The sequence below is a fragment of the Eschrichtius robustus genome, chromosome 18, assembly GCF_028021215.1.
Source record: "Eschrichtius robustus isolate mEscRob2 chromosome 18, mEscRob2.pri, whole genome shotgun sequence".
Lineage (NCBI taxonomy): Eukaryota > Metazoa > Chordata > Mammalia > Artiodactyla > Eschrichtiidae > Eschrichtius > Eschrichtius robustus.
The window spans coordinates 81,881,445-81,903,390 of record NC_090841.1 but is presented as its reverse complement, the minus strand read 5'-3'; the positions used below and the strand labels follow the sequence as shown (position 1 = coordinate 81,903,390).

Here is a 21,946-nt window from a genome sequence, read left to right as displayed (position 1 = left end):
TCCTGGGGTCCCCGGGAGGGCAAAGCGGAGCTGAAGGCTGCCTGTGGAGACAACCACCATCCTAACCAGTACAAGGAGCACGTTCGTGCTACAGCTAAACATAAGAGCTCTTAGGAGCTGGGTTGGTCCAGTCGTTTGCAGGCGTATTCCATGCAGGGCCCGTTTTGCATTTCCTTTTGTCCATGTAAGTGATTATTTTGAGGATGACATTGCCCGCCTCTCCCCACGACAGGTAGGAAGGGGCTCCTACTCTGACCCTCACTTTCCCCCAGGGCAGCTCTGTTGAGGCTGTGCTGAGCCTCCTGCCTGGACCGCCCCCCCCATATCCAGCCCAGAAGCCCCTCCCTCCCGCCTCTGTGGGCCTCTGGACCGGACGGCCCTGACCCCGCGACCGTGCCTCCTTGCCTCTCGCAGAGTTTGGTTGTGTCTGTCAAGCGATAAAGGCAAGTTACAAAGTTGAGTTCACAGTAAGATTCCTTTTTGTTTAAAAAACTGGCATAGCTCTAAAAATGGTCTGGTATGTGAGGACTTAAACGCCAATGTGGTTATTTTTTCTGGGTAGTGGGATTATGGGCAGTATTTTTGTTCTTTTGTTGGTAGGTTTTTTTTTTTTTTACATAAAATTAGAAGTTAGTAAAATAACCGCTTTCTAGAGCACAGTGAGGAAGGAGCTAGCTCATTACCACGCTTATCGATTTGGGTGACATTACAGAATCTCTAATCCCGTCACTCTCGCCAAGAATTTTCCCGAATGAAAGGTTGTTCCCCCGCGGGTGGGTGCGAACTTCCGGTTTGGAATCAGAAGGAGCATGTGGGTCGTGACTTGAGAGGGTCTCTCTGTTCCTTCCGAGAGATGCAAATTGCTCAGAAAATAGAGCTTTGTGTGGTGGCGTCCGCGGTCTTCGGGTCTTGTCTCCGGGAGGGAGAAGTTGTTTGGGGTTAGGGCGTGACAGCATAAGAGGGGCTCTGTGGTTTGGGAAGAAAGACGTCATTTTCTCAGATGTTCTTGATGAAAACCAAGTTGTTGACTAGAAAACACCAACTTTGAGATTATGAGACTGTACAAATAGCATCATCTCCCCTTATGTTTCTTTTCTCTCTAATTTCTCAAGTTAAAGCTTAAAAAATAAGTCTTTTTGACATAAATGCAGGTCTCAGGCCCAGACGTTCCACACCACCCTTTGCCCCAACAGTCCTGGGGAGCTCCAGGAGGGGACCCTTCCCCCCGGTCCTGGGGAGCTCCAGGCGGGGACCCTTCCCCCCGGTCCTGGGGAGCTCCAGGGGGGGACCCTTTTCCCCTGGTCCTGGAGAGCTCCAGGCGGGCACCCTTCCCCCTGGTCCTGGGGCGCTCCAGGCGGGGACACTTCCCCCCGGTCCTGGGGAGCTCCAGGGGGGACCCTTCCCCCCGGTCCCGGGGAGCTCCAGGGGGGGACCCTTCCCCCCGGTCCCGGGGAGCTCCAGGCTCCGGGGACCCTTTCCCCCGGTCCCGGGGAGCTCCAGGCGGGGACCCTTCCCCCCGGTCCCAGGGAGCTCCAGGCGGGGACCCTTCCCCCCGGTCCCGGGGAGCTCCAGGCGGGGACCCTTCCCCCCGGTCCCGGGGAGCTCCAGGCGGGGACCCTTCCCCCCGGTCCTGGGGAGCTCCAGGCGGGGACCCTTCCCCCCAGGCCTGGCGAGCTGTCTGGTCCAGGGTGGGCCTTCAGTTCAGAGCATCCCCCCGACTTTGGGCTCCAGTCCTCACTGAGCCCCTGAATCTCAGGATGTGGGGCTTCTCGCAGGGCTTCCCAGATGCCCAGCTGACCGCCGTGCCCAGGCCCAGGTAAGGCTGGGACCCTGCAGGGAGAGACCACCCTGCAGGGAGAGACCCTGGGCCTGCCCTGTCCACCCTCCCTGAGTAGACAGTCAGTCCCCGTGGAGCTGTGGGCCGGGCAGTTTGGGTGTCGGGATGCTGTGGTTAATGGGTTCCTCTGGGGTCCCCAGAAACTCCCCAGGCTGCCGCCCCCCTCATGCCCCCAGGCTTCTTCCTGACACCCTCCTTCCCTTGGGGCCTTTCTGAAGCTTCTGGAGTCCGGGGGCTTCAGTTACCTTAAGAAGCGTGGCCAGGCCTTAAAAGGACAGTCCGGGTGTGAGTTGTTGGTGAGGACACGTGATTTCTCTGGGGGGGGAGGGGAGGGGCCGCACGTGGGAGTCCCGTGTGGGGTGCACCCCATGTGAGCAGATGGGGAAACTGAGTCTGGAAGAAGTGAGGAACCCGCCAAGGCCACGTGGCCGTCCACCCTGGGCTGCTCAGGCCAGGGCAACGGGCTGCAGGTCACCCATGAGGGCCGGGCTCTGGCACAGACATCTGGCTGGGGTCCTGTGCTTCTGGAAGAGCGTGTTGCTGGCCCTGTAGGCGGGCGCCCTGGGTGCCCTTGTGCCCTGTGATCCAGCCTTGTCCTGCGGGCCAAGACTGGCCCAGGTGGGGCCCAGGCGGGATGCTTCTTCCCCAGCATTTGGAGGAAAACTGTGATCTGACCTCCAGGCCTCCTTGCCCGGGAGGGTCAGCTGCATTCCTCCGGCCCCCGGTCACATCTGCATGAAGCTGGGGGGCAGGCCCTCGTTTCTCCATCCGTCCTCCGCGTGGACGGAGCGGCTTTCTCTCCTGGGAGCCGCCCCTCCCTGTGTTCAGGCCGTGCCCCACGACTTAGGGGGAGGCTTCAGCACCAGAGGCTGAGCATCTGGCCTCCCAGTGAGATGCAGTAGCTTATTGGAAGCCTCAGAGACAAGCTCTCAGGTGCCGAGGGCCGCGCTGCTTTAAAATCGCCATTTAGAGGAAGTGAGGGAGAAACCAGACAGGGTTTCTCCTGCTTCTGGGAGCCATGGGCGGTTCGCGCCTGGGGTGCAGGCCCTCCCAGTGCTGGGGTCCCGCGAGCACCGGCCCGTGCGGGGTGCAGGCTGCACGAGTCCCCTCCCTTCCCGACTCTTCTGTGGACGTCTGAATACAGTATTTGGTTTCATGAATTTTAATCCAGGTTTTAGTGAATGGTTTAACCACCTGCACGTTTATTAGCCGAGCGCAGAGCTGTTCAGAGCCGGCCGGCACCCTTTTCAGAGAAAGGGCCCTGCCTGCCTGGCTTCCAGCTCTCTCTGGGCCTCGGCGTGGGCCCCAGGTCCCCACTTCTGGGCGCCTGGGCTCCGCCAGGGCTGCCCTGTGGCGCATCTGGGGCTTGAGGGGAGGCTTCCCTCTGTCCCCGTGGCTCCCGCGCTCCCCCCCACCCCAGATGCTGGGAAACGGATGCTGGCGTTTGCGACATAGGACACAGCACACAGCATGAAACGGGGAGAACCTCGCATCTGGCCCCGGCGGGGGCAGGGCAGCACCAGCCGGGCTCTGGGGGGGCCGGGGAAGGACTCTGTGGTCCTGCGGGGGGTGTCCTGCCGGGACCTCTCGGCTGCACATCTGGGCTCGCGGAGCAGGAGGCCAACAGCTTCCCCTGTCGGAGGCTTTTTCTCTTTTCCCAATTCTGTGAAACTGCATTTAAACTTCTCCCTGTAATTAGCGAGGAAAGCGCTCTGGCCGGCCTCAGAGGCCACGTCTTAATCCCCTTGTCAGATAGTGGTAGTTAAGGCCGTCCAGTCCTTTGGGCGGCATTTTCCCTTTATCTGGACACGCCTGCAACCATGCAGGGCATGAATCCTGCCTCTGCTGCTGCTGACCTGTGCGCAGAGATGCCCAGGCAAAGGCGCCAGCCGGGGGTGCTCGGGCTGTGCAGCCCCTCTGAGTCCCCCAGAAAGGAGAGTCTGTGTTGCAGGCACGTGGGGGGAATCTCACCCCACTTCCCACCATCCACAGCTTCCTTTTCTTTTGGAAATATGCTTCCAACTCTGCCCCTGTGAAGAGACACTGCAGGCTTTCCCGTCGACCAAGAAGGGGGTGGCCTGGCCGCGTGCGGGCACCAGGGGGCATGCCTGTCCCACCCCCAGGATGCCTGCCTTGCTCCCTCACGCCCCTGTGGGCCCTGCTGATGCCAGCCCCGACCTGAGAGATGCCACGACTGGGCTGAGGAGGCCTTTGTGCAGGGACCCCCTGGGCTTCTGGTGGGGACAGCCGGGCCGCCTGCCTGTCCCTGTTCGTGGACGACAAACATTCCTTGTATGTTGGGCGTCAGGTACTTGTCTTTTACTTTGCAACATAAATTTAAAAGTTCTCAGTGGATTAGTATCCTGAACTTGAAAAGAATGTGAAAAGATGGTCATTTGACAGAAAATGAGCCAAAGACATTTCAACACAAAACAAAACAAAAAGTGCTCACACACACGCTTGACAGACATTCAGCCTCACCAATAATTTAAACTTTTCAAATGAAAGCAGTAGTTTTGGTCACCAGCTTAGCAGAGTTTGTAAACATTGATGGAGTCCTTCCTGGAGGGTCCGTGGTCCCAGAGCCCAGGATGGAGGATGCCCTCCCACCAAGCAAGCCACCTCAGGGACTGTCCTGAGGACACCAGGGCTAAGGACGCTCCCGGTGGTGGACGTGGGGGAGGACTTGCTGTCCGCATGTTGGAAGTTGTGAGTCCTGCGGCTGTGGTCACTCACACCTCAGGTGCTGTTTGGTCTTTACTTACTTGGGAAGTGGTCCATGGCCTCATGTTAAAGGAAGAAGCCGACTGTATATCAGGTTGAATAATGTAACCCCACTTTTATTTAAAAACATGTGTCTTTATTTTTCTTCTATATCCATATATCTTTAGAGAAAAAATAACTTAAGCATGATATACCCTAGAATGTTAACTCTGTTATTCAGTTGCTGACATCTTTATGTATTTTTAAAATTTTTGGTTTTTGAAAAATAGCTTCACTGAGATATAATTCACATACCATATAATTTACCCATTTAAAATGTACAGTTCTATGGTTTTTATTATATTCAGAGTTGTGTGGCCATCACCACAATCAATTTTAGAACCTTTTCATCTCCCTAAAGAGAAACCCGTTCCCTTTACCTGCTCCCCAGCCCCTGGCAACCAGGGATCCACTTTGTCTCCACAGACGAGCCTGTTCTGGTCATTTCACGTAGAGGGAACGGCACCCTGTGTGGCCTCTTGTGTTGGCTTCTCTCGTTGAGCATCAGCGTGAGAGCTGAAGGCGCCAGTGGGTCAGGGGCCCCGTTCGGTGTGTCCGTCCTCTGTTGATGGGCGCTTGGGTTGTTTCTGCTGTAACCTTGCACGTACCAGTTTTTGTGTGGATGTGTTTTCATTGCTCCAGGACATACCCCTGGGGGTGGGCTGTTGGGCTATAATGGTTACTCCGGGTTTACCGTTTTGGAAAAGTGATGGCCCCATTTTACATTCCTACAAGCAGTTCAATTTCTCCACATCCTCACCGGGGGGAGTGCCATCTGGGTGCAGGACCGCCTGTCCCGGGGCTCCTGTGCCTCCAGGGGCCGGGGGTGAGATTTGTGTCCCCCACGTGTAACCGGCTGGCGTCACGGCTCTGTGTCAGGAGGTGGCAGGTGTGGGACTGGAGGTGCTACCCTGTGACCCACCCCTAAAGAGGGCCCTCTGAGTGGGGCCTGGGCAGTGTGTTTTCTAGAAACCTCTCCAGGTGATCCTGATTTGCAGCTGAGAGTGGGGACAGTCCCCCGAGATAAAGCCGGGATGGGGGCCAGGCCGTGGGCAGGGGCACTGGAGTCAGGACTCGCGTGTGTGGCCGTCTCGGGGGCAGCCCTGGAAACACCTGTCGTACGCGTGCGCCTTCTAGCGAGGCCTCGGCAGCAGCTCTGACTCCTGTGGGACGTGCCTTCGGGGCTCTGGCCCCCAGGACATGGCGGGGGGAGAGCAGCTGCCTTCTCTGCACGCCTGGACCTCAGGCCAGCATGGTACCCCTTCCTGCTCTGGACCTGAGCTGGTCAGTAAAACAAGCAAAACCTGTTAGGTGCTTCTGACGGCAGCACCACAGGTGGGCTCGTCCCCCCCCTCCGAGCGGAGGCTCTGATGCAGCTCCTGCGTACAGGTCCTTCCATGTCTGTCACCTGCCCTCGCCTCCCTCCCCGCCTCCCGCCTCCCTCGGCCCGGCCGGGACCACCAGCTCCCAATTTCATGTCCCCCACGTGAGGTCACAGGTGCATGCCTGAGGCAGGCACTTGGAAGCCGGCCCCCCTCAGGACTGACCCCCCAGGACGGATCCCCCCAGGACTGACCCCCCCCTCAGGACTGATCACCCCCCAGGACTGACCCCCCAGGGCTGATCACCCCCCAGGACTGACCCCCTCTCAGGACTGATCACCCCCCAGGACTGACCCCCTCTCAGGACTGGTCACCCCCCAGGACTGACCCCCCAGGACTGATTCCCCACAGGACTGATCCCCGCCCCAGGACGGATCCCCCCAGGACTGACCCCCTCTCAGGACTGATCACCCCCCAGGACTGACCCCCCAGGACTGATTGCTCCCAGGACAGGGGACGCGGCCTCGTAGAATCTAACGGTGCCCCTTCTGTCTGTGTCCAGCCCCTTCTACGGAGAGGACTTCTACTGCGAGATTCCGCGGAGTTTCCGTCACCTGTCCTTTTACATTTTCGATAGAGACGTTTTCCGGAGGGATTCCATCATAGGTAGGTACCGACCGACCAGGTGTTTTCTTCATTTTCTCCGCCTCTTCTGAACGGGGCTTATTCTGGCAGAATTGGGGCGTCTCCCGAGCACCCCGTCTGAGCCGGTGAGCCACGCCAGCATCTCGCCTGCCCTTGCTGGCCGTCCCGGAGCTGCCCTGTCACTGTGTTCTGGGGCGACACCCCATGAGCTCACGCGGGGACACGGGGACACGCGGCAAAGGCAAACCATCCTTCAAGGCGAGAGTGGCGTCCCCCCAAACGACTCCCGAAGGCTTCTCCAACCATCCCACCACCCCAGGCCTTGCCCATCCCTGAACCCAGCACCCGTGTATGGGGGACTGGGATGGTATCGGGGTGCTCAGAGGTATTGGGGTGCCCTCAAGGTATTGGGGGTGCACTCAAAAGCATTAGGGGCTCTCAGAGGCACTGGGATACTGTCAGAGGTACTGGGGGTCTCAGAGGTATTGAGAGTCCCAGAGGCACCCACCAGCGTCCTGGAGAGAATGAGGCCCACCTTGGATGTGGAGCAGCCCAGAGCCGCCCGTTTGGTGGGTGCACCTCTGTCCCAGGAAAACCCTATCCGTTCCCCGTGGCACCAGAATTAGACCCGAGCTGCCCAATGTGGGCTCAGTTGTGGCCATGGGACCCCAGCTGATCGTCACTGGCCTGGCTGTTCCTGGCAGGAGGCGTCTCGGTGCTTCGCTACTGGACAGAGCAGTTGAATCTGGCGGGCCCCTGACACTGCAGTCTCCCGCCCGCTCCTGGGGCGTCTGACCAGCTCCACTCACTGCCCATACGTGACTGGTCAGGGGTGCTTGCGCCCAGGCCTGCAGCCCTCAAAAAAAAGTCTGAAGGCAGCTCTGGAGCTGAGGTCCTTTGAAGAAGCATCTGGCATTGTTTCCAGCACATGGATCAGAGCTTCCCACACTCGTCAAAATGCAGATGCTGGTTTTTGGGTCTGGGGCAGGGCCCAGAGTCTGCATTTCCAGCAAATAGCATTCTTGGAAACTGCTGTGTTTTACGTAGACATCACCAGAGTTTGTTCAGGAAGTACACAGCCTAGATGACACAGCAACTCAGATCATTCACACTTGACTTCATTTAAGATGGAGCTGTGATAGGACCACTCAGCAGAGCTTTAACTCTGAAGCGAGAAGGATTTTCGCGTTTGCGGGGCCACTTCTGTGCTGCTCGTCCTGCAGGCCTGCTCCCTTTGCCCTCAGGATGGCGCCTGAACCCTTAGCTTGGCATCAAGCTCTGGTGATTCCTCCTCCAGCCCAGACATAGGCTCTGGCCCTCCCGGCCCCTCTCCCGGTGCCTCGCAGCCTGACGCCCACCTCAGGCCCTTCTCCGACGCCCACGTGGCTGCCGCTGTCGGCCCGAGACCCTGGTCAGCTGGAGGCTGCGCCTCGGTGTGTGTTATTCTCACCGTCGCCTGTGGCAGCATTTCTTTTGTGTCCACTGGACCGTACTTCCTGTGGCCTGGGGCTCTCGGAGCAGGGCCCGGGGGTGTCTCCGTCTAGCGCCTGCTGGGTGCACCAAGGTTTGTTCAAGGAGGAAAGGAGAGGAGCAGAGCGGTGGGTTGGAAGTTTACATGTTCCTGGATGGAGCTCACCTGGGCGACAGGTGAGACCCACAGGGAGATGCAGCGCTGGCAGGGTCGTTGGCTCAGGTTATACCAGAATGAAGAGGAATGTGACTGATCCTTGGAGGCACATGGGAGCTTTTTTGAGTGGTAATCCTAAGGAAAAAGGAATTTTAAAATATCTTTGCACATTTTAATCACAGAACCTGATCTGTGATTAAAATGTGCAAAGATATTTTAAAATATAGTTGGTTTTGGGGTTATTTCCCCTTATAAAAATCAAATAAGATGTTTATCAATCATTCTGTTTAAGGCACCCGCTATTTTTAAAGAGAACCAGCAAAATCATGGTTTAGCAATTCCTGGTGGCTTTAAAATTGGGACGTGTCAGGGTGCAACCAGATTTAGATGTTTTCAACATTGTTCTCACAGCCGTAAAAATAAGAGGCTGTCTGGATCTCCAGGGATAATTTGAAGTTATGACTAGCAATTATGTTGTTACCAGGATGAGAAACCAAGTTCTAGGGTATAAATTTGTGTCACGGAAACGAGCATAGATAGTGTCACCGGCTTCTCACGTCTGCCTTGTGATCTGATGGCACCGCATCAGGTTCTCCCGGTGCAGCAGCATGTGGGCCCCCCCGCGGGCCGAGTCCAGGGGTGGGGTGTCCCAGGGAGGGTGTGGAGATGCAGTGCGGTGTGGTCGAGGCAGTGCTGGGTCAGGGCCACCAGCTCCACTTCCGGTGCGGGGCGTGGGCTGGTGGGGCTCTGGGGGCCCGGAGCCAGGCCTCCCCCTCTGCCCCACTCCGGCTGTGGCCCTGCTCATCCCACCATCTCCCCGCTTTGTCCCTCCAGCCCCGCTGGCAGGGGCTTCCTGCAGTTTCTCTATTAAAGGGTGGGGGGGTGTGAAGTGAGACCTTGATCCTTTTGTTTATAGGCCAGGGTTACCCAGGTATAATTTGCACACTGTGCCCACTGCAGGGAAGTGCCACCGTTTACCCGCTCGTCATTCGACGGAGGTGGGGTTGTGTCCTGCTTTTAGTGGTTGTGAACAAAGCGGCCGTACACATTCTTGCCTAGGTCTCTGTGTTGGCAGATATTTTTATTTCTCTTAGAAAATACCTAAGAGTGAGATTGCTGGGGCGTACTGTAGGTTTTAAAGGACAGCAGAATTTGCCATCCCCAATAGGCCACTGTGGCATAGCGATTTGTTTGAGCTGAAGGCAGTTGGGAAGAAGCAGACACAAGGAAATCTCTCTACCCTAAAAGCAGAACATAAATTCGTCCAAATCCGAGACGACCCTAGACCCTTGTCAGCCCAGAGGCTACGCCAAGGAACCCACACAACGAGCCTTCCGGACCATTGGCTCCCACATACATTTACCTTCCTTGAAACTCAGAGTCCTTTCCTTGGTCTTGTCACTTCTCTGAAAATTGGTGGTGGTTGTTTTAGGTTAAGATGCTACGAGTTCCAGCCACCTCCTTGAGATACTCATCACCAAGCTTCCCCCATGTATATCTGAGATATGTTAATAAACTTCTGTTTGTTTTTCTCTTCTTAATCTTTCTTTTGTTACAGAGCCCCAGAGAACCTAAAAGAGTAGAAGGAAAAAGATTTTTCCTCCCCTGCAGTGTATGTTTACCTTTATTAGAAACTGACAAACTGCTTTCCTGAGTGCACCATTTTGAATTCTCTCCGGCACTTGTATCATCAACTTTTATTTTTGATTCATTTTTGCCCTTCTAATATGTGTGTAGTATCTTATTGTAGCTTTTACTGCTTTTTCATGATGAAGAATGATGTTGGGCATCTTTTCATGTGTTTATTTACCATCTGTATCTCTTCTTTGGTAAATCATTCAAATCTTTTGCCCTTTTAATTGGATTTTCTTATTGAGTTTTTAAAGTTTTTAAAATATATTCTGGATACAAGTCCTTTATCAGATGTATGTTTTGCACATATTTTCTTCTAGCTTGTGGCTTGTCTTTTCATTTTCTTATGAGTGTCTTTTGCAGAGCAGAAGTTTTTAATTTTGATGAAGTCCAATTCATCAAACATTTTTTTCTTTTATAGTTTGTATTTTTGATGTCATGTCTAAGAAATCTTTGCCTACCACAGGGTTGTGAAGATTTTCTTCTAGAAAGCTTTTGGTTTTAGCGCTCATGTTGCGATCTATTTCAAGTGACTTTTACATGTGACAGGCTTCGTTTTTCTCCTTACAGGTGTCCAGTTGAATTACCGTAGCACCTTTTGAAAGTCACTGACTTTATATGCATGGGTCTATTTATTATGGTCTATTTATGGCTTCTGTGTTCTGTTCCACCGACCTGTATTCCTTTCCTCACACCAGCACCAAACTGTCTTAATTCCTGTATCTTCACAGCAAGTCTTAAATCAGTCGTGTGAGCTCACCAACTTTATTCTTTTCCAAACTTGTTTTGCTATTCTAGGTCCTTTGAATTGTCATTTACATTTTCAGTCATCTTCTCAATTTCCAAAATGACTGAGATTACACTGATCTGTAGATTAATTTGGGGAGAATTAGCATCTTAACAAAACTGAGTCTTCAGACCCTCCAGCATGGCATGTCTCTCCACGTACTAGGGTCTTTAATTTCTCTCATCAGGGTTTTGTGATGTGTTTTCAGCACACACACACATATGTGTGTGTGTGTGTGTGTGTGTGTGTGTGTATACATATAATTTATCCCTATATTTTATGATTTTGACAGAGTAGACAAAGATTTCTGGGATAGTACACCAAAAGCTCAAGCCATAAAAGCATCATTTTGTGGATGTGCTGTTGGTATCTTTTCAATTTCAGTTTCCATTGTCATTGCTTGTGTGTACAAATACAATTGATTTTATGTATTGACCTTTATTCTAAACACACCTACTCTGCCAGCTTTTCTTGTAGCTTTTCCTATAGATTCTGTGAATAAAGACTTATTTCTTCCCTTCAAGTCTACAGGCCCTTGTTTCTCTCTCTTGCCTCTGTGCACTTGCTGGACACCAGGGTGAACAGGAGTGATGAGAATGACATCTCTGCCCCCTGCCAGGCCCGGGGGGGTGGGGGGCATCCGGCTGTCCCTCCTTAGTCACCACCCTGCAGGTGTCACCCCTGGCTGCCCACCTTCCCGCACCCTCTGACCTACCGTACCTGGTTCCCCACGTCACATGCTGCCTCTTGAACTACCTGATGTACTTCTCTCTTCTGAACAGACCCTGGCAGGTACAGCACCCACCCATTACCAGAGGAAGTAATACACAGGGCTTTTAGTGGTGGAAAGGCTGCCACACCACCTCTGTCCTCGTCAGAGGGTGAGGCCCAGGGGGCATAGTGACCTGATGTCACTCAGATCGATTGGGACAGCTGTGGATTATGACACATCAGGCACGTTTAAGTGGGCGTTGTGGTCTGCAGGTCAGGTGCTCCCCAGGACAGCCTGTGGGAACACTACCTACCTCTCACGTGTAAAGAGTGCATGTTCATGTGTTCTTGATGTGGTCGGTCTCTAGAAGGACAGACTGGCAGCTGGTGACAGAGGTGACCCTGAGGTGGGACCCGTGTAGCAGGGGAGGGAGAAAGTTATTCTTGGCTGTATTTTATATCCTTTCTAATGTTTCAGACTTTGTTCTATGTTCTGGTATTACCCATTTAAAATTAAGTACTTCCAAAAATAAAGAATAATAATGATGTGTAAGTTGTAGGGGTCATATGAGCATTAAATATGTGTCTCCTCCCTGTTCCAATCAAAGCTCATAAAAACATTGCAGTTACTTAAAATTTCAGGCTTCAAATGTGACCCTCCTATCCAGCTGAACTAATCGTGGAGTCTGCAAATTTCTTTATCCCTTTTTAGTGGAATATTATTGCCCAATTTAGTTCCAAGAAATGTTTGTTTCTTGTGGCTTTATTCCTGCAAGACTCAAAATTATATTCCCATCGGGGAAAGGGGTGGAGTTTTGCAGGAGCCAAGCAGAGAGAAAGCCAGGGGCTCTGCCTGGTGACAGGTGGTTAGAGGTGGTGGGACCCACGTCAGGACCTCGGCGGGATGCCCCCAAGACCAGGAGTGGTGGGAGGAGAGGGGCCTGGGATGGGCCGGGGTTAGGGTGGGGTTAGTCCTTGGGACTTGACGCTGGCTGGAGAGAGGCCTGTGTGGCCTGTAGCTCCAGTTCTCTGAATCCCTGTGGGACACCCTCTTTCTGCAGCCTGTGTGCTCTGTGTTTTCTGCCCTCTGCCCCTGCCCTCCGCCTACGGACTCTGCATGCCGTGGCCTCCCTGCCCTGTGAGGCCTGCGGCTGGGCAGGACTTGGCTGCAGATGGTTCTGCGTGGCCAGAGCTGAGCCAGCGAGGTCGATGTGGGCAGTGGTGTTGACCCTCGGAGACAGCTGTGCTGCGTCCACCTCGCAAGTGGACAGAGGGCTGGCCTTTCCCAAGGCTGTGTGACGGTGGGAGGTGAGTGGAGGGCAGAGGTGCTGCGGGCACAGTGGGCAGGGAGACGGGGCTGCTGCAGGTGACGGTGGGGGGTAAACAGACCCGACCCCGCCGCGCTCAGCCCGCGGCACTCGGGCCGGCGTGTCCCTGCTTCGTTTCCAGCTTCCCGTCTGTGCCCAGTGGGTGCGCCTGTCGGGTCTGGAGACCAGGCGTGAAGACTGCAGGGCGAGACCCTTCTCTCACCCACCTGGGTTCCCCGGCTGGACCCCTACAAAACTAGGCAGAAGATGGGCTAACAAGAGAGAAGCAAGCATTTTCTAACGCCTTTCAAGCGCACGTCTCTGGAGGAACCTCAGCGTCGAGTAGCTGGGAGCTGGCAACACGTGGGCCCGCGGTGTGTCTTAGCAAAGGGACGGCACGTCCAGAGGAGGCACAAGCCAGAGGAGAGAGGTGCAGCTGCTGGGGCACCGAGCGGTGGAAGGGGCCGTGGAGGCCGCCGGGCGGGGTGTGCGCACGGGCCTTGGGCCGACACCCCCTCCTCACAGCCGAGCCGCCCTCGCCTCTCCTCGCCTCTCGCTCTGAGACGCGCCGCGTGTACGTTGGGCGATGTCCTGAGCTCCCCCAGGAGCCAACTGCACAGCGTCCTTTCCCTGAAACCTACCGGCCAGCAGGTGGCTGGGCCCCAGCGAGGCCTCGTGTGAGCATCTGGGCGCAGCACGGAGACGGCCCTGCGGGCCCCGGGGGAGGCCGAAGAGGAGGTGACGTTGCAGGAGGGCCGCGTGGGACGGGGGCGTTTGGGGAGAAGAAGCGGTAGGAGAAGCACGGAGGGCAGAGCCGCAGCGACGAGGCCCGAAGCCCGTGGGTGGACGTCTGCCACGTCTGTGACCAGCGCGCCCCGCCTCGCCCCGGGGTTGCTGCAGGGAGACGCGAGGGGAGAGTGCAAGGGGCTGGCGGGCAGCGAGTGTGGGCAACCACAGTACCAGCTGGGCGTCAGGCCCCGCCGTGAGGCCGCCGGGTGCTTCTGCACCGAAGCACAAGTCTGTGAAGAAACAGGAAACGGAGAGCAGTCCCTTCGCGGAGAGGACTCTGCGTCCTGGGTGAGGGCAGGGTGGGCCGGCCAGCTCGGGGCTCCGCAGGATGGCCACAGTGGCCTGGAGAGCGTCCCAAGTAGCAGATGACGCGGGGGGAGACGGCGCCAGGGGCCCAAAGCGTCTCCTTTGGTAACTGGACCGCGCGCCCGAGTTAGGCGGTGCGTCCTGGGCTGTACACCAGGAACAACTGAACTTAGAAGGTGTTTACTTTCACGTTGTCCTTTATCGTTCCTGTTTCCGTATGTGATTTACAATGTACGTGTGTGTGTACACGTACAGTGTACGTGTGTGTGACTGTGTGTGTGTGCGTGTGTATTGCATGCATATACGTGTGTACGCAGGGATGCTCACGTGGGCCAGCGTCCGACTCCCCTACCCTGGTGGACAGCGTGGTCCCCGTGCTCGAGGCCACGGGATGTGGGGACAGGAGGACAGCCCAGTGCCCGGTGCCCTCTGTCCCCCCAAGCTGTGGGGTGTGTGCTTGCTAGCTGCCACGTATGTCCGTGGAATAAATAAGGTGAATGAACAATGCATGACGGTGGTAGATGGATATTTAAATACTATAAATCTATGTCAGGTAATGTACATCACACACGTATATTTACGTGTGTCTTTTCGTTGAAATTCTAGCTCCTAAGTACCAAGCCTATGTCAGGAATGTAAAACTATTGAGAGCAGACGTCCTTAAACTTTGGGACCCACAGAAGTTCCCTGGGGACCTCGTGAAAAACGAAGATTCCAGGGCCCCACCCCAGAGATTGTTTTCTCACGCAGGGTGGGGCCGGGGAACTTGCATTTAGGAAACTCTCCAGCTGTTTTGATGCAGGTGGCCTGTGATTACACTGTGAGAGACACTGATTCATAGACCCAGGCAGGCGAGAACCCGGCTCACTCCACGGGCCCGACAGGAACACGTGTGCACACATGCTACATAAGCTAAATGTGCACACACACGCACACACGTGTGCACACTCTGTGTGAGCCGACTGTGCACGCTGCCTGTGAGCTAGACGTGCACACACGTGAATTCTAAGCTACAGCTCGTACGGGCACACGCGCATGTCCAGGGACTCTGCAGCAGAGCCCTCCCAGCAGACGCCACCCTGCCTCCCTCTGCAGCTCGGGCATCGGGGCGGGGGAGGCCGTGACGTGGCTGCCTTGGGTGCCTGCTCCCTCCCCATCCCACACGCCGCCCTCCGGGCCCTGAGCCGTGCACCTGGCGGAGCCGCTCACTGACCTGTAGGATCTGCGCCGGGTGCCCCCATGTCCCGCAGCCTGGGTGACGGGGAGAGCACGCCCAGGCTGTGGACACCGTGGAAGTGACCTCGAGGCACCTCCGAGATGCAACATGGCATCTGTTGCCCTTACTGCGTCGTCTCTTTCCCGATGATCTCTGGATTTCCCGTTTGGAGTGACTGGCAGTGGTAGTGGCGACTGCTCCCAGCCCCGCTGGGTGGGAGGGTTGGCGCCCTCGTGACTGGTCTCCTCTGCGTTGATCTTCCAGGGAAGGTGGCCATCCGGAAGGAAGACCTGCAGAAGTACCACAACCGGGACACGTGGTTCCAGCTGCAGCACGTGGACGCCGACTCCGAGGTGCAGGTGAGGCCTCGCGGGGCCCGCGGGACGTGGGGGCCTTGGCGGAGGAGGCCCGACGGCGGTTAGAGACATAGACGCTGGACTCCGGTCTGCAGAGGGAGCGAGGCTTAGCAAGCTGTCCCCTGCGTATGTCCTCCTGGGCTCGTGCATTTGGTTTGTTCCGTTGGTTACTGTCGGACTTACTCATGCAGCTTAAAAAATGTAACATGCGAAAGAATGCGACACATAATTGAAGGTAAAGAGAGAATAGGTGAGAAAACGTAAGGCTGTGGGCCTTGCCCACTGGAGGTGCCCGCGTGTGTTCCGGGCTCCCTGCCCTCAGCAGGGCGGGGCTGGAGCTGAAGGGAGCGCCCGGAGTGATGAAGTCCCCGTGGCCTGAGCGTCCCTGGGGCTCGCCCAGCGCCCTGGCGATGTGTTAACTGGGAGTGACCCCTTGACCAGTGCAAGGTGCCCCCACCCCGGGACAGGGGGTTTCTCCCCCAGCTGGGCCGCTCCCCATGCCCAGGGTCCAGGAGACACCCGCCGGGGGGGCCGCCTGCATCTTCTCTTCTCTGGTGACCCCGGCCTGAGTTTCCGGTCAAGCCCGTCCCCGAGCCCGGGCCACGCCTGGAATGCCGGGGCCAGCGCCGAGCCGGGCCTGCCCTGAGCTCAGCAGGGTCAAACAGCAGGTGTCACGGACAGAATCCCCAAGTGGGCACCTCGCGAGGCCTTCCCCGGGCTCCCGGCCCAGCGTCAGCACGCCTCCCCGTGGGCCTGGGGCCATGGCCGAGCTCGGAACTGCACACCGGCGGCTCAGGGTGTCCACCGCCGAGGCCCCTGGTGGCCGCCGGGACCGATGCTCAAACTTCGACAAAGAGGCAGCCAGAGGGACGCCTTGAGAAGCCTAGCCCAAGGGGCATCGTAAGGGTGCTTCACGCTCAGGTAATTCCGACTGAGGGGCCCACACGTGCTGTGGAAATTGGGGGACCTGTGACTGCTCAGAACTAGTCACGGAGCCCCAAGGCCAGAAGGACAGCGGCCGCTGCTGCTCAGGTGACCAAGAAATCGCCTCCTTAGGAAGAAGTTTCCGGACCCCTGTGCAGTGTATGCTTTACACCTGGGCCCCGCCTGCCTCCGTCACCGTCGTTCTTGAGAGATTCCGCCTGTGGCCGCAATGACCCCGCTGTTTAGTCCCCAGATTTAAGTTCTGTTTTGTTGGCAAGTGTAGCTTTTCCTTTTTCTTGCCTTTTCAAAAAAAACACCAACTTTTAATTTTGAAATGGTTACAGAGTCACGGGAGGCCACAGGAAATACTGCACAGGGAGTAATGGTTAGCAAGCTGTGTGTTCTCCTGTTTGCACTGAAAGACTGAAAATAGGAAGCAGGGCCATGTCCCTTCCGGGTCCCGCACAGTGACATCCGCATAACTGGTACAGGGTCCCCGACCCCATTCAGGTCTCACCAGCCCCGCGTGTGCCTGCATGTCCCCGTGGGTGCGTCTCACGCGTGTGGCTGTGTAACCACCACTGTCCAGATCCAGAGCCGCTGGGTCACCGCAGCCTTGGGAACATGACGCGTGTGTCCACCTGCAGCCTGAGGACGTCCGGGCCATTCCCTGCTGGTCCCCGTGACGTGGGTCCCGACCCACTGGTGATTCCACGGAAGCGGGACTGTGGGTGGTGGCGGCCACTGAGTTCCAGGCACCGAGCAAGTGCTCTCCGGAGGGGACCTGCCAGGTGCCACGGGCAGCAGCCTTTAAAGGGGCAGTTACGCACCTTCCCTGCAGCCACAAAGGTCAGGGGACACATATGGTTTCTCCAACTATCTGCTCAGCGATCCACAAAGGCAGCAGAAAGGGAGTGTCACAAAGCCAGGGCCCACGAGAGACCAGCAAGTCACGGAACTGGGGGAAGAAGAGGAGTGAAAGAACGTCTGGCTTCCCTCTGGAACTGATGTTTGTAAAGGTCTCTGGTCAATCACTTTAGTAAAAAGAACCCGTCGCTTCTGCTCCTTCCCTGTCCCCGGCTGGGCACCTTCTGGATGAGGCAGTCGGCAGGGACGGCCCTACCCGTGGTCCCCGCTGGGCAGCAGTGGCCAGAATGCGTGCTCACGTCCGCGAGGGCCCCTCCCGATCCTCCAAGGACGCCGGCAGCCGCAAACTCTGCATTGAGCGGCTTCTGTGAAACTTGTTCTTGGAGCACATGTTCCGAAAAGGCAGAGGCAGGTGGGCTGCCCCAGCAGAGCCGCAGCCCCCCAGCCCGTGGCCTCTTCTTGCACCTTTAGCGACAGGGCAGTAATTGGCCTCATAGTGGGCGCCCTGGGAACGTCCTCTGTGTGTCTGCCGTCCTGTCTGAGGATTTCCCCAACAATCAACGCCTGCAGCCATACACCTGCAAGGACCCAAGAGTCTTTCTCAGGCTCGGGAGTGTCAGAAGGAGAGGAGGGGGTGGCCCTCGCCTCCCCTCGAGGACGCGGCTGCTTCTCTTGGTCGCCCTCATGTCCCTGCCCCTTCCCGATGCTCTCGGCTCCGGCGGGGCTGCAGGTCCAGCACTGAGTCGCCGGCGCCCGGGTTTGCTCTGCGCTGACCTCCGCCCGGCCTCGCAGGCCCCGTGGAGAATGAGGACGGGGCAGCGATGGCTCATGTGCTGCTGGGCCCCTGCCTGCGGCCACGGGCACTGCAGACCAGAGACTGACGCCTTCCTGAGAAAATTGCACAGGAGCCACCAGTGCTTTTCTCTCTTAATTCATAAACTTTATTTTTCGAGCAGTTTTATCTTTGCAGAAAAGTTGAGGGGAGTGTATGAAGAACCCCATGTACTCCTCCCCCGACCACTGCTAGCGTCCTGGGTGCATTTGCTATGGCTGACGCCTTATATTCCCTGAAGCCCCCGGCTTACAGTGAGGTTCACCTTGGGCTCTGGGCCCCCATGGCTGACAGGTGGGTGACATCTCGGATCCCCTGTCGGAACCACTGCTGGTTTTCTGCAGCCAGGAGTGACGGCCCTGCTTTCATTTCTGTTTTTTCTTAGCAGGGCTAGAACTTTACCAATTTTATTGATCTTTTCAAAAAAACAGCTTTGGTTTGTTTATTTTCTGTATTGATTTCCAGGTTTCGTTTTCATTGATTTCTGCTCTAATTTTTATTATTTCTTTTCTTCTGCTCACTTTGGGTTTAATTTGCTCTTCTTTTTCTAGTTTCCTAAGGTTAGAAACTTACATTATTGATTTTTGCCTTTCGTCTTTTCCAATATATGCATTCACTGCTTTAAATTTCCCTCTAAGCATTGCTTTTGCTGCATTTCACAGATTTTGATATTTTATTTCATTTTCACTTATGAAAAGAAATGAATTCAAAGTATTTTTCAGTTTCTCCTGAAACTTCTTCTTTGGCCTGCTTGTTATTTGGAAGTGTGTTCTTTAACCTCCACGTATTTTGGGATTTTCTAGCTATCTTTCTGTCACTGAGTTCTAGTTTAATTTCCACTGTGGTCTGAGAGCAGCTGTGATGTGATTTTTATTTTCCTAGACTTGCTGACGTGTTTAAGACCGGGTTGGTCTATCCCAGTGGATATTCCGTGAGGGTGGGTGATGCAGTTCAGTCCCAGCTGTTTTTTTAAACAACTTCTTATCATTATTCTCCTTAAATGAGACTGGGAAAGACCATGAAATCAGCATTTTCAATGCTCTGTCCTAAGGTTTCTCTTCTCATACACCAACATAAATGCGAGGACTCCGGCCAAGTCTCAGTACGTCCTGCCTGGGCTAATTGTTAACGAGCACGATTCAGCTGGACCCCCCCCTCCGGGGTTCCGGCCCCTATGGGAGGCATGGCCACCTCTGCCCTCAGCCTGGCAGGTGGGCCTGTGACCGCCTCCCTGGGGAGAGGGCTCCTGCTGGGGTCAAAACAAGCAGAGGGGGCAGTTTTGTGTGTAGCTGTGCATCCACGGAAGGTCGCGTGCCCTGCAGAGGCCGAGCCTGGGAAACCACACTTCCTGCCTGCCCTGTGCAGGGTGTGGCCCGCGGCACCCCGGGCGTTGGTGTTTGCGGTGGGATTGTTTGTGCAGTGAGCATGGGTGTGAGCTTCTGAGCTGCAGATCCTGGGCTGTTCTGCAGGGGTTTCTCTCCGAGATGTGTGTGTGTGTGTTTTATTTACCTCATACCAGCCTCCCCCAAACCCCCCGAAATGTAACAGCACGAATCAGCTGGCAACATCTGCCCCCTCCTGGAGGACGCGCTGCCCCAGGAGAGGAGCGCGAGCGGCCACAGTCCGCGTCCGTCCTCCACTGGGGAGCAGGAGCCTGGACGGCCGGCGGCGCCTCAGCCCAGCGCCCGGCGCCCGAGGCTGGGGCAACTTCTCGGAAGCCGGTCGAGCATCACTGGGGATGCGTCGGTCTGAGGGGCCGTGGTCCACCGTCTGCCTCAGAGCGGGCGCCCGTGCACCTGGGGTGCGACGAAGGACACCAGGCTGACCGGGCCACCAGTGACAGCTGAGCTTCCTGCTGGGCTGGTTTCCAGGCCGTCAGTCTATGCGTTCTTGTTTCATTGTAAGGACGGCAGTGCCCGCTCCCGTGGGCACGACAGTGCTGAGGGTGGGGTGGCTCAGGATGCACCGCTGGCCTTTGGGGACTTTGCTTTTTCCACCCGCACAGGGAGGCCGCCCACCCCCCGCCACTCCCGCCCCAGTTACCGGCCCCAAGGATTCACTCTCGGACCAGCCTGCCGCGCGTGAGGGTCGCGGTGCGCGGTGGACCCTGTGTCCGCGCCTGGTGGGTGAAGGGCGCTCGGGCAGACGCCCCAAGCCGCCGTGGGAAGAGCCGCTGCTCTAGGCGAGTGCGCCCCCGCGAGGGGCGGGCCCCGTCAGAGCCTCCGCAGATACAGATGTGACTCCGGGTCGGGATGCTGGTGTCGCCCGGGCCGCGCGGCTGTGATGCCTGCGGGCTGGTCCTACCTCGCGGGACTTGTCGCGGGTTGCCTGCCCGCAGGTGAGGGCAAGGCCGGGAAGACCGGCACCCAGCCCTGCCGGCGGCTGGGGGGCCTGGACGCGTCTGTGGCCGTGAGCGCCACCCGCGGCCTGGGCTCCCCACGGGGAGGCATCCGTGTCGTCGGGAGCCCGTGTCAGTGTCGTAGGTGAGGTGTCTGGTGCGTGAGGCCAGCCTCCCCCCATGCTGCTGCGGCCCGGGGCAGCTGCTCGCTTCCAAGCTCGCGATCCCGGAGCTGGTTTGCTCTGAGTGGGAGAGGCTATCCTGGGGAGCTCGTGTCACCTACCAGTGCGGGGCCCGAGAGGTGTGTAGGAGACAAGAGGGCCTGGGGTGATGGAGGCATCGCCCTTGACCCTTCTCACGGCCAGACCCTCTTTTCTTGTTTATCTTCTCTTGTCTGGCGGGCGGGGCTCTAGCTGGGGGTGCTCCCCGTGCCCCCCATCCTCAGGCTGCCTGTCCGGGTCCAGCCTCTCCCTTTCTCATAACCGGTGCTGCTGGCGTTTTGTCGAAACGCTTCTCTGGTGGCTCAGGTCAAGCTTAGAAGCAGCAGGTGGGAAGGTCTGGCCGCTGTTGGAGCGGCCTTCCCTGGGGCAGAAGAGGAACAGCAAGGATCCCGGGCCCAGGAGCCGCGGGCCAGGTCAGCACACGCCCCGTGCAGACGGCCCGGGCCGGGGCGCTGGATGCTCCCGCGTGGGGTCGGGTTCCCGCGCTGCAGTGGGCGACTGTCGGGGCAGTGACGGGAGCATGCGGGGCTGAGCGCCCCACATCGACCCCCCAGCTGGTGAGCCATCCCCACCGCATCCTGGGTTCTCCTGAGACGTGGCGGCCCTCACAGGCTCTCCCCAGGCTGCAGGGTCCAGGGGTTTCAGTCGGAAAGGACCTTGGAGACAATGGATCCAGTTCACCTCCGTGTCTAAGGAAAGTCAGTTTAATTTAAACTAACGCTCGCTCACGGAAACACGAGCATCGTGCATCCCCCTGTTGGACTTTTCGGGAGCTGGTCTCCCCCCTTCTCTTCGTGGCCCTGATGATGCCCTGGCCGTGTCTGCCCTGCCCACTCGCCGTCCTCAGCCGGCGCCCTTTGCACAGACAGACGGGTGGAAGCACAGCCTCGGCTGCTCCTTTACCCCAGCTGCTCTGCCCCTCCTCCCAGAGCACGCGTGAGCGTCCGCTTCCTTCCTAAGGAGCAGGGCTGAGGTTGCTGGCCTCCGACCCTGCCTGCCGCAGACGCAGACGCACCGAGACGCCTGGGCAGAGCTGCCCACGCCTGCCCGGGGCCTGCGGCGTGTGAGTGAACACAGCCCAGAGCAGACCGTCAGGCCCATTTGGGACACTGCTCCCCCCAGCACCTTTTCCTTTTCTTTCTTCGGAAACAGTGCCTGCTGTCAGCGTCGTGCCCGATGGGCTGGAAGCTTCTTTAACTCTCTGGGATCTGAGCCGGGTGGCTGGACGCGCGTGGATGCCACGCAGGGTCATGTGTCACCAGTCTGTGATCGGAGCCCAAGAGCTCCCGCTGCTTGTGGCCCCCCTGTGACCCCCTGTCATTGTCACTTTCAGGGCAAGGTCCACCTGGAGCTGAGGCTGAGTGAGGTCATCACCGACTCGGGTGTCGTCTGCCACAAGCTGGCCACGCGGTAAGACACGGGACGGCGCCACGGCCTGTCTGCCCAGGACTAAGTCTAACCCCTAG

General features: G+C 57.1%; 1 protein-coding gene across 4 annotated transcripts in view; it reads left to right on the top strand.

Moving 5' to 3' along the window:
• RASA3 (RAS p21 protein activator 3) overlaps positions 1–21,946 on the top strand; it is an 89,964-nt gene that overhangs the window by 41,035 nt on the left and 26,983 nt on the right. For all 4 annotated transcript variants that reach the window (XM_068526464.1, XM_068526463.1, XM_068526462.1 and 1 more), the window contains exons 3-5: positions 6,485–6,588; positions 15,207–15,301; positions 21,814–21,890. In XM_068526464.1, the coding sequence (XP_068382565.1) occupies positions 6,485–6,588; positions 15,207–15,301; positions 21,814–21,890 (276 nt within the window). The remainder of the gene's footprint in view (positions 1–6,484; positions 6,589–15,206; positions 15,302–21,813; positions 21,891–21,946) is intronic.